At 36.9% G+C, this 24740-nt stretch overlaps 1 protein-coding gene across 1 annotated transcript in view; it reads right to left on the minus strand.

Annotated features, from left to right (window-relative positions):
- Positions 1-862: 862 nt before the first annotated feature.
- The window catches only part of LOC104270853 (neuronal cell adhesion molecule), a gene marked incomplete at its 5' end in the record, with an annotated part of 35056 nt that continues 11178 nt past the window's right edge, over positions 863-24740 (minus strand). The window contains 6 exons of the mRNA XM_009865333.1: positions 863-1374; positions 1950-1961; positions 11033-11111; positions 14097-14228; positions 18459-18611; positions 19644-19769. Of these exons, the coding sequence (XP_009863635.1) occupies positions 1137-1374; positions 1950-1961; positions 11033-11111; positions 14097-14228; positions 18459-18611; positions 19644-19769 (740 nt within the window). The remainder of the gene's footprint in view (positions 1375-1949; positions 1962-11032; positions 11112-14096; positions 14229-18458; positions 18612-19643; positions 19770-24740) is intronic.

Consider the following 24740-nt stretch of genomic DNA (forward strand, 5'->3'; position numbering starts at 1 on the left):
AGAAGAGCTTATACCTTTCTGCGTTAGTAAATAATGTAATTCTGGTTGCCTCATCTTCATTTTTTAAAGCCTTCTAAGGCCATGAAAACATGTTGTGTTGTAACTGTCTCAAAAGCATTTATTTTAATTTTAAAAGGAAAAAAAATCATACTCTTGTGTTATTTAAAATATTTAAACCTTCCATTTTTAGCATAATGGTTCCATAACACTTTTTTTTTTCTTCACATTTTTACTTTATTTGGCAATGATAGTAGTCTGCTACTCACAGTTTACTGCACCAACTGATTTAGTCGTACAGCGCATTATGGAATGCATATTGTATAAAGGCACTGAATGTATTTTGCCCTGTGTTTTCTGGAATATTTTCTCTCATTTTTAAAGTTTTTCTTTCAGTGACTGTACAAATTCCAAAATGCATTGCAATGCGTATCTTTTATGCCCTAAAATCAATTCAATGTGTTTTGATGTAAAGATAGAACACTGTACTGCTGTAATACTTGATAGATTAAAAAGGCTATAAAGTAATAGGAGCAAAGAGCAGATAGTAGGGTCTCATTAAGCATCAGCAAATGCAAGTGTCATACTTAAATCATTTAGCAATTATATACTGTACATACTCTTCCTAACTGTCTTGCAAAAAGACATATGATAGCTAGACATTAAGTCACCAATTTCACAACAATGTCCACAAAGACATTGAAGTTCTATATAATACTACTATAACACTCTGACAATGAAAACGGAATTCATATCCAGGGATTCATCTGAGGACTGCATAACAAATTGTCGAACCATGTTTTTATAGTGTACACGAGATTATCTGTGAAATCTGTAGCATTTTTTCCCATGCATTATACGTAGGTTCAACAGGAAATAAAATTACAAGTCAATGTTATTTTTTTGTGTCAGTTCCTTTAAAAAAAAAAGTTTGAACAAAACTTGAATTTCGTATTTTAATTTGTAATAACATACCACTTAATGTGTCATTATGCTGTGTAACTGTATTGACCTGCATGTTCTCATAGCATTAACGTCTCAGGGTGAGGAGCTCCGTTACCTGCATGTTCATAGTATGAGAAGGAGGATGTACAAGTGCTTTAAACAAACGGAAGATACAAGGGAATAGAGTTCTGTGGTTACACAAATGAATTCATGGCATTTACAGGAGAAGGAGCCTCAGAGCTTTCATTTCCTTCTGCAGGTTCTTTCTCTTTTTTACCACTATATTGTCCAATAAAGGAACCATCCTCATTGAACTGACCATTTACACCTTCTCCATAGTCAACTAAACTATCATCACTGTCTTCTTTTTTCACAGTTCTGTCTGAAGGCGTCCGGCTTCCTTTTTTTAGAGGTTTATGGTCCTCTGCATCACTGGAGACACAAACAGACAGACAAAAGGAATTAACTGATGCATTACATATTAAGTCAAAATCAGTCATGCATGCAGCGTTTATAAAGAGCATGTGTGCAGCCCTATAATCCTTTAGTAAACCCACATCACATTGTAGAGACAAATCAATATGATGCAGTTGACATGAATACATGGTGTAAGGATGGTTTAAACAGAGAATGTCTTCAGTGGAAGGGGGAGATTGTGGTTTCTTTTCCCTTTTTTTTTTTTTCCCCACCGTGCATGACTTTTCAATGATAAGACTTGGGCCCTTGGCTTGGAAGCAATTTAGATGCAACTGCAAGCATTAAAAAGTGGGTTGAAAAGTTATAAAAAAAATAATTTATTTGTTCTCCAAAGTAACAAGCTTATGATGTGCTGTGAAGTTAGTCTGTTAAACTTCTTACTTTCTTTGACTCCTTGAACATGAATGAAAAATGAAATCGGTTAAATGAAATATACTGATTTTCTTTACTAGTATAAAGAAAATAAAAATTCTGCATTTCAAATAATTTGTTACATAATGCAGGCCAGACTTGCAATTTTTCAACCTTACCTTTCAAGAGACCTACATATTCCATTAAAAGGGTGCAGAAGAAACAAATGAAAATAGCCTAAGAAGAAAAGCAAAGTCCATATCCTGATAGTGATCAGTATTTTATCAATAATAATTTGCTCTTAAAATTGCTAAAACATTTAATGTACACAGGTATAGCAACAACTTAGCTTACAGTAGCTACCGCTGAGCAGTTAAGAGCATGCTTAGTTTTTGTCATTACTTATCAGATCAACCTTCTTATCCTAATCCATAACTGATAACACGTTCTGACAATGATGGTGGTGATTTGGAGGACAACGGGAAAAGTAAAGGAAAGGAAAGGGAAGGAAAGGCACGGAGGAGAGATCCCTGTGGAAAAGGACTGTGGTCTTTCCCTTCTCGGTGGGAAAGCTGCAGCACCATCAGAATCCCCAAATAAATCTGCAGCTGTGGTAAGCTTGTATTTCATGAAATAGATGTAGTTGGGCTCTTTTCAGAATCCTTTACGCTGCATTTCAGTTTCAAGATGAAGATTTCGTCAGCAGCTCTAAAGTATGTATAATTAAAAAACCGATCTTGCCACCTGCATTTTCAGGTTGTCCAGAACAGAACATTTGACTTTATTTGCATATATGGTACACAAGAGTAAGTGTATTTTTATTTAAAGACTCCTGACTTACGGAAAATATAAAGAAACATGCATAGAATATCAAGGGAAAATATATTTACTATATTCACAACATTTGACTGAATATGCATTCAGCAAATCATTTTAATTCTGAAATATGTAAACCCAAATACCTTAGTTCTCCCAATAACTGTATTTTCTCTTTTTTCCCTAATGAATATCTTTGAACACTCAGAGAAACCACATATATACAGCACACACAAGGTCACACAGATTACATTGTTAGCCAACAAATGCCCTGTTCAGAAACATTTCACTGTTGCTAGATAACCATCACACCAACCTTCCATCAAGCTGCTTCTCCTCATCTCACCACCTTTTTTTTAAGACTCTTAAGTTTTGAGATCCTAAAAGAAGTACACCTCTAATATGCATCTACTTATGGAAAAAGCATACTAGAGATTTTATTCTTCTGTGCATACACAAGAAAGAAGTGCTAGGAAGATCTATCATTAACATGTAAGATAACCTTCGTGTTGAAAATGCACGAAGACAAAAACTCTAAACTTGACTCTGTCAGTCTTGACTTTGCCTTGAGTTACTGCTGTGTACATGGCACAAGGACAAATATCGTATCATTGATCTACTGTGCTCACTGATATTGCAAACATATAGGCTGGTAAACATTTAACAGAATGCTACTGCACGTCAAGTATCCAGCAGCAAAATACAAATGTGTGTAATGCTGCAAACACAAGCAGATTATGGAGACATTACTGAGCAGAGTTCATTCTTGAAGGACCCTATATTAAAAAAAACTGAACACAGAATCAAGTGTTTAAAAATCACATGTGATGCAGTTTCTCCATCGCCCTCATCAGAGAGCATCAGAGTCACTGTAACATATTATACAAAAGAAACGAAGACCAGACTCTCACTTTGAAGTTGTACCAGGTCCTATTTCTAAAGAATGACCTGCAAGTATTCAGTTTAATGCTTTCTGGGTAGTAGCATTTAGTAAAGAACATTGCACATATATTTTGCTGTTTAATTTTAGATGAGTAGCTTCATAACTGCTTACATGTTAATATGTAAGAATGAAAATAAATAAAATTGCATTTGTACCATATTCCAACTAGTCAGGAAACTGCAAATATTCTAAAGTGTAACCCTGTTCAGTGTAATTTGCTAAGCTGGAAAATACATTAAATAAATAATACACCATCACTGTATTGAAAATATCCATATTTTTGTGTTTGATCCCATATAAATCTTGATTTTAATTTGTAACATATAAATCCAGGTACAAGAACTTCTGCACTTAGGGTTTTTGTGTTTGCATTTTTGAAAATAAAACTTATGTGCAAGCCAAACAATGAAGAAATACTTACACAGTTGGGTGCACTGTGTCTATGACTTTTCCATATTTTAGTAAGGATGCAGAGTCAACTATCTCTATAATTAAAAATAAATAAAACTGCAGATTTACTCAGGAGTGTACCTGCACAGGGGTGAGCACTGGTGTAAGAGCATGGTTACAGTCGATGAAAAAATCACATCTGAATCTAGGAATTCCCTCCCTTTTTGGACTATACAAGTCCAGAAAGAAGTTCTGCCAAGAGTCTGGCAGTGGAGAAAGATGTGGGATTATCCAGGGTGCTTTTCACTCCTTATTCAGGAAAAGGAAACAAATGCCATGCTACCATTTATTCTTTATCCAACTGGATTAGGAATCTTGCTTTAGACAAACATTATATTTTGGGTAGAAGGGAAAGAAACTGAGGAAGAAAAAGCAAAACAACAAGCAGAGAAAAAAATGAAGACTTCAATGTTTTGGACAGCACTTTTGCAACCCTAGGGGTGCAAAACAGAGAAAGGACCCTGGTGCTCTGTGCGTATTACTATATTTTCTGTCTGCCACCAAGAAGTAAACTGCAAAAGTCACTGAATTCCTTTAGAATATGCATGCCCAAAGAGCTATAGAAAACTTTAGGCTGCAGAATACGTAATACTGTGTTTCAAAAAACATGTTAGAGCCATAAATTTTGATACAGTATGTATAGGATATGCTAATCTTGCTTTCGAGCGTTCATAAAACTATTCCAAAATGCAACCAGGATAGCTCAAAATGTCTTTTAGTTTTCGCTTGTGGTTTTGCTTGATTACTATTATACTTACCTAGTGTAACATCATGAAATAAAAAGTAAAGTGCAAATTGGATTGACTAAAGTTACAGTGGAGAACTGAAAAAGTTTTTGAAAAGTGTCATATATGCAGTGCATAAAATTATTCGTGAGACAACAAGTACTGGGAAGGAACAAAACAAGAGGTGAGAATGGGTATGAATTCTGTATTTAGATCAGACAGCCATGAAAGTTAAGTGTAGTGATGCTTTTACTATTTATTTGATAAATAAATACCATACTAGTAGCTTTCTAAGGATGAAAGTTTCTCAATGAAGACTGATATGTAACAGTCATTTTGTTAAGTACTGATATGTACCACACACATTTTTTGCCCTTTTAGTTGGAACAGTATTTAATATTGAAGTATACTCTAAAAGCATGATATAAATACTTTTCATAACAATTGCTAATATATGAATACACATTTCTTCTTCTTAGTTTAATGAAACACATATTAAACTTGAAGCTAATGGTTAAGAGAGATAAGATGTATGGAGGTAACAATAACATGCAAGTGCAAAGTACAAAATTATTTTTTTTAAAAAAACCTTACTTCCACTTCAGAAGCTCATCTGTTATTGAAAGAAATATGTACCTTGAAATCTCCTTTCTTCTTTCAACCTTTCAATTTTTCTTCCTTAGATATGGGAACATGCAGCAACCAGTCAGAATGGGGAAGACAGTTTTACGATGCCTCTGCAGTCCAGCAGGCAACTAGTTCCCACTAAACTTTGCCACATTCATAGACATGCAAAAAGACTCAATATATGGTTAGCAATATACTACTTTTCCTTATAACACAACTGTCAGATGAAAGGCAACATAAAACAAACAAAAAGGGTAAAGCATTCTGGGCTGTTGGATGCAGAAAGAGGATGTAGACTGTTTTCAGTCGGCAGTAAATTCCTTTTCTCTGTGCTCTCGGGTCAACAGGCCAGAAATATTTAAGTGTAAGCAGTCATGTAAAGCCACAGAAGTACCTTACATTAGGATTTCTCTGCAGGGTCCAGGAGAACCTCTGCCCCAATACCTGGCAGGTTTCTGTTCATGCTCCTAAACTGATAGGACTGTGCAGATGAAAAACCCTGTCCCTATACACTTATGCACCAGTATCAATCCAGACTTCAAAACTTTTTACTATTTCTAATCTACCTAAGACAAAAGTACATGTGTATTAGTTTTCTGAGTAGTTTTTCTTCAGCATCTCTGTAATATCCAGTCTTCAATCCTGGCAGAGACTCAAAACCTGAAAGATTAAGCTCTATATTTGAAAGGCAATGGGTTGAAAAAAAGTTTGTTAGTCAAAGAACCTTACTCACTCCTGCTTGAGAGAAATTCAACCAACTTTTCACCTTTGTTACATCCGGTGAAAAATTATACAAAGGGAAATTGAAGCCCTGATTCAAAAAACAGTGACACAGAAGTTCACTAAAATGAGAACTCTCAAAGAAAGCACGTGTGTATAAATGAGAGCACTGTAAGACCATTGCCGAATCCAACTGGACTACTCAGAGACAAGAATTCTTCAGGCAGTCCATTGGCATCATCTCTTGCACTAGAAGGGACTGAGCTTAGAATTACAGTGCTGAGGCACAAGTCATTGCTAGCCCTCCCCTGGAAATACACCTAAGCTGCAACAAAACTTGAGTAACTACAAGAGAAAAAAATACTATTGTAGTTACAAGATATATTCTCATTGTTAATCACCTCAGCAGAAAAAAGAATAATATATTATCCAGCAATCTCAGAACTCTTCACCAATCATTTCCAAAAAATCTCCCATAGCATATCCAAGAATTTCTACAGAAAATATTCTGTCTGACAAAATGTTGAGGAAAAGAGGCAAAATAATTCAACAAAATGTGTAAACATCCTGAATTACCACATTAGCAGTCCTACTACTGTAGTTGCCTTGTCTGCAGACTGCAATGAGATGAAATTAAATAGGAAATGCACACTTGCAGTCTCTCCCTACCCATGAATCCACAAGTCTGGATTCAGGGCCCAGGATGGAGATTTAGACTAATTTATACACATACACTGATCTGAACAAGAGTCTGAGATAATTTTAATTTAAATGATCATAGAGTTGTGGTACTTGTATTTCTTTCAGTTACTTGGTGTAAGCGTTGACTGTCCACAATTTCCTGTCTCAGCCTCCTACGATTCAGGAGATCACCGGGATTGTAGTGCAGTTTGCTACAAAGGTGCTGCTTTCCCTTATTACGTAAAAGTGCAGATACTCCTCTAGTCACAGGAAAACAGTGTAACTGGTCATTCTGTGGTTCCTGAAACACCTGTAATTTGTGTAAAGCACTATTTCCTTCAGCAGATGGCTATGGCAGGAAAACATGATGTCAGCTGGTTCTGCAGAAAGTATGCTCTTCCATGAAGCGGGAGAATGCAAAACTTCAAACAAGTCCAAGGCATCCTGGGAAGCCCAGAAACTGAATGTGACAAAAGCCTTCCCTAAAATTAAGTTATTACTTTTGCAGAACATCTTAATTAGTCACTAAGATTTAAGTAATTTAACAATTTAAATCTTATTTTGAAATAATTTATTTTCTAAGCATTGGGCTTACTTGCCCAGAAATACTGAAGTCTATTCAGTATGAATTTCCCAGTCTTTCACTCCCCACAGTTCCTGAGAAAGGAGGAAGCAAGTCTGTGTTTTTAGAAAGTTCCTCTTGATGGTCTGGTGTTTCTCTGAAAGTGAGATGACCTTTCATATTTGGCATGAAATGACTGTGAGACCTTATACTTTCCCTTCCCTCCTTTAAACTTCGGAGGAGAACGAAAGGAGCTCAGACACTTGTGAGGGTAAGAAAATGAAGAGCTTCCACCAGAGCTCTTTTTTTTCAGTTGATGTAAGCAGTGTTTGCGTTCTGAGAAGTCCCTCATGATCTGGACCAAGGATTCACCAAATAGCTTGCCGCCTGTGTAGGGTAAAGACAGCAATTTACATTTTAGATCTAGTGATGAGGTCCAAGGACGGAGCCATATAGCTCTCCAGGCTACAGTGAGGCATGCCATGTTTTTAACAGTGAGTCTAAGAGAATCCTCAGCTGCATCATGAATAAAATTAGCTGCAATTTTACAGAGCCTGCGTTTCCTCTGCGTGGCACCAGATGGGACCCATTTCTTTTTGAATCTAGCTCGTTCTTCCCCCAACCATATTAGTAATGCTCTAGAAGCGTAAGCACAGTAGATAGATACTCCAAGCTGGGCTGCAGCTAACTTGAAAGATCTTTTAATTGCTTCCTCAATCTTTCTATCGGTAGGATCTTTAGGCAAAGCATCCACATTAGCAGGCACCGATGGCATAGAATCACTAGTAACCAATGCTCTGTCCACGTGAGGCAAAGTGCCCCACAAAGCAGCTTTATGCACTGGGAAAGGATAGAGCTTATGTAGAACTGCCGGGGCTTCATGCTTTGCCTCAGGATTACTCCAAATCCTAGAGACAAGATCTTCCACTGCTGAATCGATAGGAAGTGCATTATCTACCTTGACTTCTCCAGAGGGAATAAGCAGCTCTTCTGAATGGCATTCAGATTTGGAAGATTTTAGCATTAACGTTCTCTTTATGTGCTTGAACAGGTAATTCTGTTTTGCCGTGTCAAACTTACGCAGAGGATCTGGCCCTTCTTGGTCTTCTGTAGGGGATTCAGATGACATCTCTCCATCTTCAGGGGATGACTCAACCTCCAAGCCCTTGTCAGCCTCACATTTCTCCTTCCCAGAAGCTCTTTGATCTTTTAAATTGTCCACATGGTCAGACTCAGAAATTTGGGAACTGGTCCCAGTTGCTTCTAGAGGAACCACTGGAACTTCTGTAATTGATACTCTGGGATGCTTTACGGAACGGAGCCTAGTCTGTGCCGCAGAAGTTATGCTTTGTCTGGCTGCTGTCAAAGCATCCTTTAAGACAGTAGCTAGTTCAGGCAAAATTACAGATTTCATTAATGAATTCTTTTCAGATTCAGTGAAGTGAGTAGTAGCAGGTCTTACCTTCCTGTGGTAGGAGCACTGAGCATCTTCTGAATCTGAGCTGTAGGCTGGGGCATGGCTGAACCAGTGTTGGAGAGAAGAATGCTGCCTTGCCAGTGAGCCATGAACTGAGTTGCTGCTGAGGGGTTGCTGGAAAGGGGATGGTTGTCCTGCCTGAGAATCTGAGCTCTCCTCCGACCCCATTATCTGTTGCTCAGAAGCATGATGTCTAGAGCCATGCCTGTACTTCCATTCGTCTGACCTCTTTTCCTCTTGGCAGAGGGAAGCAGAGACAGAACTAACCCTTGTAAGCTCTGAAGACTGCCTAGCCCTCCTCCTGGTGTAGGAGGTCTCTGATCTGGTGCTGGAGTATTGATCCCCTGACCTTCTGAAGAAGCTGGATCTGTCAGATCTCACAGACTTTGCTTTGGTAAAGACAGGGTCTGCTTCAGGAGAATTGGCACAGCTACCTTTTCTTTTCTTTTCCTTGTCCAGTTTCTTTCCTGTCCAAGCAGACATGGACCTGAAGTGATGAAAAAAGGTCAAAATACTCGAATTCCTAGATCTTTCAAAAATTACTCTTTTTTTTAATGTTTTTTTTCAAGGGAAACCCTATACCCTTTTTCCTCAAAGAAGCACTGCATCATGACCAGTGCCATGTGAGGCAGACACACTGGGAACTGAGTGACTGCAGTGACGCTGGGGTGCAGAGAGGGTGCCAAGATATCTTCTGTAATCTGACTGGTTGCTGCTGCTGCCCTGTCTCTAAGGAAAAAAGAGGAAAGCCCAATATAGACTAATTACACAGAAACACATTTTAGAAAGGAGTTTTTGCATGGCAAATAGGATGAGCTCTTTTGTGTGAACAAGACTGAAAGCTTGGCATGCATCTGTCCATATTCACTAGACAAGAGGTAAATAAATGCATTGTAAAATAATTTAATAAAGCACTAGATTATTCTACAGATTAACTCAAGCCATTTAAACATGCAGAGATAAATTCAAATCTTGCTGTAGGTCACACATGAAAGCAGACTTCAATAGTCTTACTCTAGGCCTGAGAAACCACATACTGAAGTCATGTCATTTGTGCAATTCTGTATGAAGTTCTGTTTCTGCTGCTGAAAGTTCCAATTATCAAAAAACAGGAGCAATAAAGAAGAATGCAAACTGGATTGCCAAGGAAAACCTAAACAGTACTTATTTACCTCTGCTTCCAAACATTGCTTCACACTTCCCTTTTATCAGCTGATTTATCCATATCCATATGCATTTACTGGTATAATAAAATACTATTCTGAACTCATTAACCTAAGAATACAGTGTTATTTAAAAAAAAATCAAAGAAGTATAAACAGAAACTGCTCTTTGGCATTCAGAACTGTAAATCTATTCCAGTCAGATCACGACACACATTTCCCTTATAAGAAGAAGCTATGGCAACAGAATGGATTCTTTTTGAAAAAACAAGATTTTTCTATGTACATTTGTAAATGCCACATCTTCAAAATAATAAAGGGCTTTTACAGTGCTTTTGACACAGGAATGCACTATAAAATCTATGTAACATCCATGTAAAATATATTATTGACATATTTAGAAAATAAAATGGTGCTTGTTTAATAAGCTATACTCGTAATTGTTATATGAATAGACTTGCCAAGGCAAGCTTTTAGTAATGCCAGGAGATTCAGCTAGGCTATGTTTACAATAAGGGAAAAGAGTCACGAATCAGAGCTGTGTTGCATGCTTTGAAGCTGCTTGCTCTGTATCTTGTACTGAAATACATGAAAGGGAGATTTTTTTTCTTGTGGGACATTTCTTCACCTCTGTGTATAACATCCCTTCCCTGTTACTGGATTAGGTGTTAGTAGTCACAGACATTCTAAATGCATTTGCTTTCCAGTCAGTAGAACACAAGTTTGTCTTTATTAGGCTTCAGTTAGAAACATATTTTCAAAAAACATAACACTAAATGTGCTCCAACCGAAAGAACACTGTATCTGGTATTTAGTTATCTGAAGGATGGACTTGTAAATACAGATTGCTCACTTTGAGACAACTGTGTCTGAATCTGGATTTCACCTTGCACTAGTGAATGGCTTATTCTAAGCTTGGATGTTTAATTATTTTTAATGGCATGGTGGAAATGCCGTCTATAGCTTTATACAACACTGGATACTGAATCTTTGTCAACACGGAAAAAAAAAGTTAGTTTTAAATTAATAAGTGTGATGTTATATACAGTACATGTGCGACATGAACAGTGAACATGACAAACCACAACAGTCACTCACCTGTATTCACCAAATGTTCCGTCATCTTCCTTCATAGGTTGTATTTCTGGATCTGCATGTGCATCCTCCTTTTCCTTCACTAAAATATTTGAAATAGCAATTTTTATCATGGAACTGCAGGATGAGAAACTTAACAGCTTAATTTCTCACATTTGGTAGGGATGTGGTTTCAATAAAAAACATTTTTTGAACTGGGGCCTTAGGTTGCTACATTTTTTATTTTGAAGAAAAAGATCTGTTAATTAGTTATAGAATTTTATTTTCATTCAAGTACAAAATACTGCATGTCATTCTGCATTAATAAAGCTCTTTAATTTCTAAAGAGAAATCCTACAAAAATACTTCCTTTACTTATGTTATTAACAGAGCTCTTGTTTATTGAAATCTGAATAATTTAGATTTACTTATCCATGCTCCATATTTCCTCTTAATCCTCTCATACTGACTGATAAAATTGAATCAGATTTACTTGTTTTCACTGTCTGTTTATATGCTTTCTGCCTTCATTTCATGCACTAAGACTCCAGGGAATTTAAAACAGTACTCTAAGAATTATTAATATTCAAAAAAATAGGTGTGGTCCGTTAATTTCTTCTTTTCTATACCATGACCAAAAGCAAGGCAAACTCACTTAAACTGGATACTAAATTTAATAAAATTACATCTCTTGCACATCCTTGTTACAGGTTTAGTCATCATTCACTGCTGGGAATAAATCCAGGAACGTCACTTTTCCCTATAAAAACACTTGCATGGCACTGTGTCCTTTGACACAGAAACCCTCCAGCACCCCAGAAGGCAGACATATATTCCAATAAGTTTTTTGGAAGAGTAAAATAATACGCTGACTATTAGAATTATCTTCATGGTTCTTCCCTTTGTCTTTTCATTTCTGTTTTTCTGGCTACTATTCTAATCTTCCCCTTGTTTAGCAGATACAGTTATATAATCCATTATAAAATCTCTTATCTTTTACTCTGGTAATTTCCACACTTAATTTGTACATCATTAGTTTATATGCTGTCATTTAAGATTATATGAATCACCCTGGCAGTATTTTCTAAGACTATAATTATAGTAACAAAAAATACCTTGAAATGTATCTGGCTGCTATAATTTCATGCTGAAATAATTCATTACTTTTTTCAAACCATAGGCAATATCAAGATGACATGCTAAAAAGTACAACGAAAAAGAGTTAATAACTTTGTGCTCTGCATTTTTAACTATCTGTGGAACGGTACATTTGCAATGACACAAGAAATACAATTGGCTCTAGAGTCACTCCTACAAACGAGAACATACTGAATCTGGAAATCCTATGTACAGTCAAGATGTCCTGGTTCGAGCTAAACAGAACAAATTCTACTTTTCAGCTCAGTCTTCTCTGAGAGGCTGCACTTCCTCAAGTTAGCAGCATGTTTTTGCAGACGGTGTGCACAGTAGTAACACCTGATGTTTACAGTTATTGCCAGGGATTGGGATGCAGAAAGGCTTTTGCTGATACTTATTGCTATAGTGACCGAGGTCACTGCTGGATCCTGTGTAACACATTGGGGATGGTGGGAGGTAAAAGGGTCACTAGAAAGTAAAAGGTTGCAGCTCCCATGAGGAATGAACAGAACAGGTGACCCAAACCTGACCAACAAAATATTCCATTCCACATACATCATATTCAGTATAAAGCTGAGGGATCACAGGGCTTAAGCCCTCTTCTTCAATGACCGGTGTCTGAAGATGACACTGTCTATTCCTCCACTTTAATCCTGAGCCAGAGTTCCTGAATCCGGCTCCCATATCAAGCTCCCCTCTGCTGATGAGCCTGGGGCTTTCCCCATGCCGCCTACTCTCTAGCATCAATAGTGGTTGCTATCAGAGGGGCTTTGGGTACAATATCGGGTTCGTATATATTTCATTTTTTCCCTTACGCCCTTATTAGTACTATTATGGTTTAATTAAAGTTGTTTTAGTTTTCTTCTCATAGAATCATAGAATCACAGAATGTCAGGAGTTGGAAGGGACCTCTAGAGATCATCCAGTCCAACTCCCCTGCCAGAGCAGGATCCCCTAGGGCAGCCACACAGGAACGCGTCCAGGTGAGTTTTGAAAGTCTCCAGAGAAGGAGACTCCACAATCTCCCTGGGCAGCCTGTGCCAGTGCTCTGTCACCCTCATAGGAAAGAAATTTTTGCTCATGTTGAGGTGGAACTTCCTGTGTTCTAGCTTACGTCCATTATTCCTTGTTCTATTACTGGGCACCACTGAAAAGAGATTGTCTCCTTCCTCTTGACATCCACTCCTCAGATATTTGTACACAGTAATAAGGTCCCCTCTCAGCCGTCTCCTTTGAAGGCTAAAGAGCCCCAGTTTTCCAATCCATAAGTCTCTCTACTTTATTCCCTTTTCACTTTGGTGGGGGAAGAGATGTTATTAGAGAGCATTTGTCATTCGTTTACTGTCTGGCTCAGCCCCAACCCTTGACACAACGTCTACCTTTATATATGTGTGTGTATATGCATATATGCAGAAGCAGAGAAATGAAGGGTATAGCAGGGATCTTCACAGAGTAATGACAACCTCAGCATCAAACTGACCTCTACGCTTTTACTCAAACTGTGGTTTACTCTCTTCTAGATGGTGTCTTGTTCCAACTGTTCCCTACTTCTGTCAGTTTCATCACTTCACTTGTTTCATCTCCTAATTTTTCTTATCTTTACTCAATTCTCTCCACCAAGAATCCCTTTTTAGCTACATGAGACTTCAGAAAGTGGAATGTACAGTACTAGTGGGAGAACCAAGCATCTCAACCAAAGCTCAAACCTCTCTAGAGAGGCAAGGTAATATTCTGACCCTCCAGGAATGAAGGAGATACTTTTTTTTTATGCTTAAATAGACTGAGATTTTCTAACAATAGGCAAATTGCCCCTGACAAGCCTACCTAATGATAAGACTGTTTTACCATGTACACAATGTAAATGTAAACCAGCAGCAAATGTAATTTCCCCAGTAAACCTGGGATTCGTCTTAATGTATATGATTTTTACTCTCATGGTTATATATCATACCTGGATATTTGCCACCCTTATTTCTCCTTATGAAGCAAACAATCAGTAAAATCAAGATCAGAAGAGCGACAGCACACATCAGACCAATGAACCACCCTTGAGTAGCGATGTCTACCTGCCGACTTGCCATTGCTGGAGAATAAAAGAAAAAAACCAAGATGTTTTGCTGCATTTAAATGCTATGTTAATTCAGATAAATAGCTGGTATACATTGTTCATTAATTAAGGAATTACATTCACTATGAAAATCAGTATTAAGAAAAATAGTCATACTGTATTTTCTGAATAATTTCATTATTCAAAATGTTTCCAAGTACATGTGCAGAGAACTTACTTCTGAGTATATAAGAATTGCCAACATTTAAGCTTAGCAACTGCTTTGCAAAATCTGTGCACGTACTATGTTGCTTTCCACAAACCTCAAAACTATTCTCAACCATTTTACATTAATTAAACTACGGAAATTAAATTGCAAATTATAATTCATGCAAACATGTCAACTGCATTCTCAAAATGAATAAAGAGCCAGTAGTCATTAGCTAATGCACTCCCATCAGTCTGAAATGGGGAAGCAGATGGGTCATTCAAGGCTCTAACATTCACTTTCAACTGAAAATCAACAATGAAGCATCCTTTAAAGCCTTATTAAGCATCATGTTTTCTTCCTCTCCTCAAGCCTGTACCTCATCCTACAATTTATCATGATTGCCATGATTTAGCATTAGTGAAGACTTAACACAGTGCAATTGGGAAGCTTTTCCTTGGCACTGCTTGTCTGCAAATGCTGACTCTAGCTGGAAAATAATGTAAATGATAATCAAAATACACAGGAAACACTACAGTCACCAATAAGGACAGTGGCTGGGTCTCTCCTACTGGTCTCCAACACAGCAGGAAGGTTTTCCTGGTGAGGCTTATTTTCTACTCCCCTGTTTGGAAACACATTACAGGCAACTGGCCTTAGGATTTGCTGTTGGGAGGAAGTGGGAAGGGTGAGAAGAGTTAGGGATAAGACAGAAGACATGGAGGAAGACGGACACTCATCCAAACCTATCTTGCTCATTCTTCACTTTCTCCTCCAGTCTCAAAACCCAAGAGTTTGGAACGTTATGAAGAGTTGCCCAATAGACCTTGCTTTTTTCGGGAAATAGAGGCAAAGATCACCTTCCCACACGAATATAGGGAGTGACAAGCAAAATACTTTCTATACATAACTCATATGGCATTTTCATCCAGCATTTGCTGCTTTTTCTGGCTTCATGAGTTAAGGTAGCAGATCACTCACAGCCAGTATATTACCTAGAATTTTAATAAGGATAAGTAATATTCAGCTTGGTGCACACTTTGCACTAGGACCAGATTATATTTGAGACCTTCGGTCACTGTCTTTGTTTGGATGCTCTGGGTACATCTATATCTGCTAGAGAAGATGCGTAGACTTGCGCATGAATAGCTTTACACAAAGAGATGTGAAAGTCCCCGAGCCCCAAAGGATTTCCACCTCTCCTTAGACAAGATACGCTTTTAAGGGAAGGCTCATAAAAACACATCAGAGAGAAACTATTTTCAGTGGAGCATTGACTGTTTTTCTAGCTACAATTCCAAGTGACACAGTGTAAACTCTCCTCCTTACAAAACATGTTGGATAACAAACTGGGAACAGTCCTGCACTGGTGCTGTCCCTTGATCAATATCTGAGCCTGGCATGGCAGGCAGCTAGCTGAAAAGAGGCTGCACTGGGCTGGCAAACGCACTAATAAAATGTAACAATATTCAGTTACAGGCCAGAATTCAAGCGACCTCTCATCGTTATTTACTATATAAGACAAAGTCTGAGACAGCTAGCTTCGAATCATCAGCTCTCAATGGTCCCAGATTCCTGAGGGTCTTCCATAGACTGGATGAAAACTCAAAGTATCTCTGATGTCTAGAGACAGTATTTACCCTCCATTCCATATGGAAGATCACTGTGTATTCCACTTTAGAAATACTACACTAAAATTAATTCTTTACTTTCTTTCCCCTTTTTGGTTTTACTGGATAAGTTATGACTTGACTTTCATTCAAAAAGATAAATGAATTAATGTGCCTGGCTACTGTGGAGTTACGGTTAGGAGATTTCCCAGCCTTCATTTAAGAATATGTTTTCTGGTATTTTAGGAACAGACTCTTTCTTATATGCATAGTAATTTAAATTATTTTTTGATAAAAATGTCTTCAAGTTAGATAAATATATAGCTTATATAAATATATACATTTATACTTTATTTACAACATATACCATATATAAATATATAAAAGGATCATTTCAGGAAAACAAAATCACAACGGCAATCTTCCTCTGAATTATAAATCAAATTAAAATAAAATTTTGTTTCTACATTGTGGTTAAAATTATTCCAAGTTATGCATATATGCATTCATAATAAGGCATTAAAGATTGTGTAATATACACTCTGACAAAATGCAAAAGCACATATAACATTCAAATGTAATAAGAAATAGCATCAAGCAAAACAACTCATGCATAAAAATAAGCAAGATAGATGGCAAAGAGTAAAGATCAAAACTTACTTATGCAGCTTTCTTTAACTTATTGCATATCCAGTAGGAAAGAGCTTCTAGATCTCAGTGCAACTTTAAAAATGGCACATTCCCTGCTTATGCTAAACAAATTATCTGCTTTAGGCAGAAAGACATTTACTCTTGGTGCACTGTTAATGTAGGGGTCAATGCAAGACACTGCACTGGTATGCTTAAAAGGATAAAACTCCACACTATGAAAATCCTCTACAGGAATGTTTGTGATTAAGAAAAACATGGCAAAAGCCTGATGTATGAAATATTGCAGTTTCATTCCTAATTTAGATAATATTCCATATTCCAATATTTTCCTCTTTGTCCACTTCGGTTTTTGTGGTATTTAAAAGCTTTGATCTAGGCTGAAGACAGTGTGATGCAATACTTTTCTGCAAGAAATATGCTAAGAAGTATAATTTAATGCTGGATACTGAACCTTTCCATTATCAAGAAGCAGAAAAGAGTGTCTTTAAATTCCCCTCCTCTTCAACTACTCAAGGCCATGAGCCAAAGTGACCAGGTACATACAGGATTCTTTATCTAATGGCTCGGTACCTTTTGTGCAGAGAGATGTTTTTGGGAAGGCTTCCATTCAGCTTGTTTTGAATTATACTATAGTCTTGATCCGCACTTTATTGAGGCTTTAGGCTTTGTATGTGTATTTGCATAAAACTTTACAGATCAACTTTTATACCATTAGCTGTCTCTGGCATAAATAACCTCTGTGTTTAGCCCATACATATTTACTTGGCAGTGTTACTCAGCATCATGTTTTTGAAGCTTTCCTGCAACATGATAAACTGTGAACAGAAATGGCACAAAGTAAAGCAAAAATTATGATTTTAGAAAGTGCCTGCTTTCAAACTGGCATTTTCATTGTTTACTTTGTTGTCTGATGTTCATTGCACATTGTTCAAGCATATTTTCATATTTAAACCACTTTCTTAAATCATAATATTCTGGAGTTGGTGACACTACTGCTCAATCACTATGCACTGACCAAATGCTTGGAATGCGTAGAAGTGGCTACGAAGCACACAACAAAAAATATCAGCTGACCAAGAACATGCTGTGATGGCAATGACATATTCAGCATAATATCAAAAAACTTCCAATAAAGCTCCTTCTCTGAGTTAAATGAGCAAGCATTACTGATTTGCTTATGAAGAAATACGACTGAAATTTGTGCATAAGGAACTGAAACAGCCTTACTGACAGAGAGAATATAGCTGTGACATCAAAATCTATGTAAAAACGGCATACGACAGGAACAGAAAGGTTTACAAGTAGGAATCTATTAACTCTGGTATAAATAGATTACGTGAGACATCAAACCACACTTCTAATTATGCAAACATTTTAGCTCAGGCTTTTTGTATTAAAACTGATCGTATACAGATTGTTTGCATTAAAAATATATACTTTGCTCTCTTAAAGTACACATTATTCAAATACAGACATCTAATTATATTAACTAGAAATAAATAAAATAGGTCATCTGCAGCGCAGAGCACAAGGATCAAGGTGTGAGCAGTGAGTATCTTGCCCCCAATGTAAGTATCAGATGAGTAGAATGAACTGAAAGGATAAAAACATTCGTAATGCACATAATAAATGTGCTGGCATTATTCAGGATTTTATAAAACAACTTGACATCGCTCTATGAGAAAAACATGCGAAGATGCTAGCTACCACATCTCTTAGCTAGAAGCAATTCAACGTTTCAGTGCTTGGTCTACCACGATTCTGACTACAACAGGGAATTGGGACGGTGTGCCTCACCTGGACCTGTCTCAAACACATCCTCTGAACTCCTAAAACCAGACAGGCCCTCAGCACCAACCCGGACTTTATATGCTGTTCCTGGTGTTAAACCCTTTAAGACAAAGAAGCTTCGAGAACCATTTACAATTTCTTTTTTCCAATCTTCTTTGCCTACAAAAATTTCAGGAAAACAACATATTGGAATTTTAATTTTCTCTACATTACTGAAAGTTTCTAGACAGAATACTATCAATAGTTACCGACTAAATTATGAATTGGCTAAAAATAGCCCTGTTCTATCAAAAAACAACAAAATCATATAAAATTATGACATCAAACAACGTATTGCATGCAATATATTGAAGACATTGCACATGAATTATGAAACTATTTTAAACATTTGTTCCCTTGTACTAGAGAAATACTATTTTCATTTATTTTTATAAAAGGCTTATTGAACTTGCAATTTAAAAGTAAATTAATATAGATTCGAATCATTTAATTAAATTATACTTCTCTAGTTTTACTTAATTTTTACTTTAGTCAGGGAGAAAAAACCTGAACCTCTTTTTCTAGTACAGCCTCAGCTGCTTCTTTAACCAATATCCAGAAAAATGTATTCATGTACTGTTTTTCAGATTGGTCATCTTTAGTCATAACTTTAGAATGACAGGGCATCAAAGAGAAATATCTCAGTTTTGTTAGCTAACTGCATTTTAATTATTACTGCTATTATCAAAGATTAGAAACTGTTTTTACGCCAATAAATGTAGGTTGGTTGATACTTTAATTTAACAAAAATATTGTTTTGATTGTATCTCTTATTTAATACTTTTCCCTGAATTGGGCATAATTTAGGAAAAATGTTGTATCCTATTTTGATGCAAGTCATCATGTTTTTACACATATAATTGTAAAAGAACTTCATGTAAACTACATTTTTAGAAGTTCACGTTCAAAAGGATCTATAAAATAATACAAAGGAACAAAGGTCAATATTTTCTCTAAGCTTCAATAGCTGCTATGCATTTATGCTTATTAAAAGGGAAATTATTTGACTTTTCCAATTAAATTAAAAAATAATTCTTCTAGACATTTAAGAGCTATCATCAACACTGAGTGAGATTAGGACCGAATTCACTATTAAAAACTTTGAAAATATATCTGAACACATTAGCAAAATTTAATGAAATGACTTCTTACTGCCTGCTACACCATATTCAACATAAAAGTTCGCATGATCTGGTCCCTCATACTCCCAACTGATATTGGCATAGGTCTCAGCGGCAGCTGTCGTAACATTTCTGATCCTTGGATAAAGTGGTTGCACTGAATATACAATAGAAAAACAAAGCAGAATACGAAATTGTGACTTCATACTTAAAAAAAAAATACTGTGTGATTTTAGACTGCATACAATGAAAGTATAGTTCATTTGTCATTGTTTCCATTACTGGAAATTAGTGACTAAAGTAGTGTATTTGCTAACTGAATCCTGGGCAGTGAAATTATCAAGTAAAATCTATGTATTTTACTGAGCGTGCCCTGTATCACAAAAACTGCCGAATACTTAAAAATAGCTAATTGCCAAAATTCCGGAAAGCATTATTTCTATTCATCTAGAGGTAAAATGCAGACAGCTGGAAAGTGAGGACATTGTCAGAGTAACGAGAAATGGTAGGAGAGAACAGAGTTACGAAGAGGGTACATACACACCTCCATTTATGCCACCTGTCACGGAATGTCTCAACTGCAAGCCCTTACAGGATTTTGTCTCTATTGCATCAATAATGATAAAAAACGGAAGACAATACCCTTATAGAATGTTGGACGGACAGTGTGCATGACTGGGGAGGTTGCAAAAAGGATTTCTGAATATCCTTCACCATCAGAGACAGTAGGAGAGAGAAAATAAAGAGTAAAAACACTTTGCGTCAAAAATGCAATAATAATACAGTTAAACCTTACCTGTTAAATAACACATGCACACTCTAAATTCATGCAGAATTCAATTAGTTTTACGTGTTAAAATATGAAACAGCTAAGTGATACACATGTATTTGAAAACAAACTGAAATATGTGTGTACTGGCACCTTTGCTTCCACAGAACATTTCTGAAATCAGCTTCATTAGCATTACGGATTCAGGGCACCTTTAGACAGTGGAACATGAGATGCCAGGTATTAGAAAGCCAGTATCAAAATATTCTGGAGTGAAGGACACAAGTCACTGGAATGAAAGAAGCCGATAAATTTAAGGTACTGTGTCTCAGTGCTGACATTCTTGTTAGACAACAGGACTTTTCACAGATATGCATAATGCCCACATCTATGAAAAGAAGCACTTCTCATCCTGTAATTAGCCACTTCTTTGCTTATACCTTAATTCTTTGTTCTCCAATTACGCTTGTTACAAAGGAACATATTATTTCGGTATTTTTGTTTTCCTAATATTAATGAAAAATAGATGCTCTAATACTGTAACAGCGCAGATATAAAAGATGCTTCTCAAAGGCACGAAATTAGTTTTCAATGAAAATGTCTCACTAGGTTTGATACTGACTTTTCTATCCTGCTAAAAATATCTTTCCTGTTAGAAAGAGCATCGAATATATTTCCCAAAATATTCCTCAAAATATATCCCAACTATTTCCAAAAATATTTCCCATGAAATATCAGAGGTAAAAACCTAGACTCAGTAAAGACAAACAGCAGAATTCCAATGGCATCATCTACATTAGAAAAAAAAAAATGAGGAAAAGCCTGTTCTCAAGGCGAGAGGTGCTGTCCATATGGCTGACTGGAAGAAGTTCCAAATTAGATTCAAAAAGCAAATCGCTTTGGCATGGTAAAATAAATTTGTATACAACCCCCTAACATGGACTAAATAATATGAGTACCAAGTCTATCAAACTATAGTTTCTGAGTATTTTTAAAAAATACCTGAACTGTGCAAATTCCATCAATTCTCTGATTACAACTTTTAAGAACATCAGATTTTTTATTGAAATATTCTTCTCCTTAACTCTATTTCAGTAGTACTCATTCAACTCTTCAGTCTGTATTAAACTAATTACTCCCACATCTGATGTCTTTGGAGGCAAGTTGTGCTTATGTATTTTATATGTAATATCTTTCACCAACCAAAAATAACAAGGAATATATGATTTAAATATGATTTAAATATGATTTAAATAACAAAGAATATATTTCTTGGCTAAAAACTCCTGAACAAAGTTGAATAGAAAGCACTAGATTTTTATAAAAGCCATCTACGTTACTAAGTAAACAACAAACCCCTTAAGAAATACTAAAGCCAGAGCTGGCTGTGGGAAATCTGGCATGTAACCATATACACTATGGTAATGCAAGGGGATTAGATTCTGCTTCTCTGTTCCACTTGAAGGTAGAGAGAGGAAAGAACGGTGGGCTCTAAATTTAGAAAGGTGTGGAGTCTGAGACTGCAGGCAGGATACATAAACTTCCTCCCACATCTCCACATATGAACAGGTGCTTGTTACAATCAGTATCTAAGCATTTGTTCTGTGCCGAGAAAAGAACCTGTTTGTATTCCAAATATGACTTTGTTTTCTTTCATTAATCATGTTTTCTCAAACACTGTATTTTCTTGGATTTTGCTCTTCCACAAAAAATGTCTAATTAGCAGCACAACTGTATGACTCATCACCATCAAAGACAGAACAAACTATTAGCAGTAATGAGTTCCAAACTCTTGCAAACAGATCACAGAACCACAGAACCACAGAATGTCCGGGGTTGGAAGGGATCTTGAAAGATCATCTAATACAACCCCTCTGCCAGAGCAGGATCACCTAAAGCAGGTCATACAGGAACGCGTCCAGGCAGGCTTTGAGTGTCTCCAGAGAAGGAGACTCCACAACCTCTCTGGGCAGCCCGTGCCAGTGCTCTGTCACCCTCACAGTGAAAAAGTTTCTCCTAATGCTTTTGTGGAACCTCCCATGCTCCAGCTTGTATCCATTGCACCTTGTCCTGTCACTGGATATCGCTGAGAAGAGCCTGGCTCCATCCTCCTGACACTTGCCCTTTACACATTTATGAACATTAAGAAGGTCACCCCTCAGCCTCCTCTTCTTCAAGCTAAAGAGACCCAGCTCCTTCAGCCTTTCCTCATAAGGGAGATGTTCCACTTCCCCCTCCTCGTGTCTGAGTGTTTGGGGATAAAGCACTCGTCTTGTCTTATGTAAGACTCCAGATGACAGCTTCTGTAACACTAAGCATATTCCATAATCACCTTCCCTCCATCTCATCTTGTGTTTTGTGGGTTGTTGTTTTTTTTTTCATATCCAATTTCCAGCTTCTGCTCTGAGTAAAGAGTTGCCTGCTAGATCAAAGACCTGGTATCTGGTAGATGTCTTTCTGTTTATATGATTATATGTAACAATGAAGTTAGCTCTGAAAATCACCATCATTTCCTTGGTGTTTTAGTTTCTAAATGCCATCAAGTGACTGATTTAGGCCTAGCCTCAAAGCGAAATTTTCCTTTCTTTTCATATTAATTCCAGTGCTTTTTTAGTGGAGTTTTTTGTAGAGTTGCATTTAATCTTCCAGCCTTTCAGGAACACAGTTCCTCCAAACAGCATATTCAATACAATTTAATAAGACGTGATGTGGGGAATGAACGGGTTTTAACAACAGAATAGGTGCTCTCTCTCAAGATTTAGTTGAGCAGAACAATAAATAAACTAATCCCCAAAGTGACTAAACTTTAGAAATATTCCTGGCAATCACCTGATCTTCGGGGAAAAAGGGCGGATAAGTGACAAGCATGCATTCATAGATTGGTGTTTTATGGAGAAAAAAAAAACATAAAGCACAGACAAATAGTGAAGATGTATATATAAAAAGGAAAATAAGGAAAAAACCCCACTCCCACACACAAGAAAAGCTGAAGGTAAAAGATAATAGATTTCGTCAGAGCCTATAAGACACAGAGAAAGGTTTTGGTTTTGTTTGCTTTTTAACCTACAACTTCTACTGTATGAAATTCAATCCTTAATATAACGCAGGAGTGAATTCCTTTTCTGCAAGCGAGAGATGGCCATTAGTCACTTCTGAGATTACTTAGGCCACTACAGGAGCATTCCTGTAGTGCAAGAAACACAGAAGTGAGAGAAGAAATGCAAGGAACCCTTTCACAGAGACGCATTCAGCATGGCATGGATTATGTGTGACTTCTACGAAGAGAAAGGTATTGGCAGGAATGTTTGCATTGCAATAATCATTGGTTTCTCTAGTCTAGCATGCAAAGCATTGTCATTGCGCCCAGGAGACTTAAAAGAGGACAAAACTGATTCAGTTTAGCAGGATGTACTGAAAGAATCACACAGATTAAGGAGAGCGGCTGAAGACAAAATACAAAATACTATAATCAACTTGCAAAGAAAAAGCAGCTTGAACTTGTTGGCAAAAAATATGGAGACACCATGTGAAATGATTCAAAGAGGGAGGGAAAACAGATGGTGGGCAGGGAAGGAAAAGCATTTTCTACAGAACAAAGAAAACTGAGATGAACCTCTCCTCTATCAAGAAATCGAGATATGAACTCAGCTGAGAATGATTTCTAGCCTACAGTAAAGAGCTACATATTGGAGACACAGTCAGAAAAAATGAATCATTCAAACTCAGAGGCTAGACTACTTGTTTTTCTCACCTGCAACATGTGTATTTCTGTCAATAATGCTTGAGATGTGAAGCTGACATGAAGACAGACCAGACTGAGTACCGCATTGAAAGGAAGCATTAGCTTCAACTATAAGCAACTGTGATCTCACAGCCTTACCTCAATTGTACTTCAGGACTGCCAGCTGCCACGGTCTGCATGCATGCCACTACCTTGCTTTCAAATAAAAGTGTTGACTAAATCGTAAAGAAACTTAAAAAGTGAAACAAGGATGTTTGTGAAACAAGACATGTCACCCTGTGACTCCCTACACTTTGCCTTACAGCAAACACAGTAACGAGCCCCTGGGACTGATTATTTCAATCAGCAAATTTCATTTCTACCACTGGTAAAATTTGTATTCTCTTCCTTCCTCTACAGATTAGTTATTTCAAACTCCTAATGGAAAAGGGTAGAAAAGACTTGACTCCAGTGATCACTTTCCAGCTGCTACTATAATTATTTTATATGTAATCAGGTTCTTATTCCCCAGTTTTTCTCACACCTGTTACCCGATGCCCATGATTAGATGTCAAAACATAAATAGTAATAGTAATGCATACTGCTTATCTAATACTGGGTATAATACATTATACTTT

Source organism: Apaloderma vittatum, unplaced genomic scaffold (assembly GCF_000703405.1).
Source record: "Apaloderma vittatum isolate BGI_N311 unplaced genomic scaffold, ASM70340v1 scaffold9622, whole genome shotgun sequence".
In the NCBI taxonomy this organism is placed as follows: domain Eukaryota; kingdom Metazoa; phylum Chordata; class Aves; order Trogoniformes; family Trogonidae; genus Apaloderma; species Apaloderma vittatum.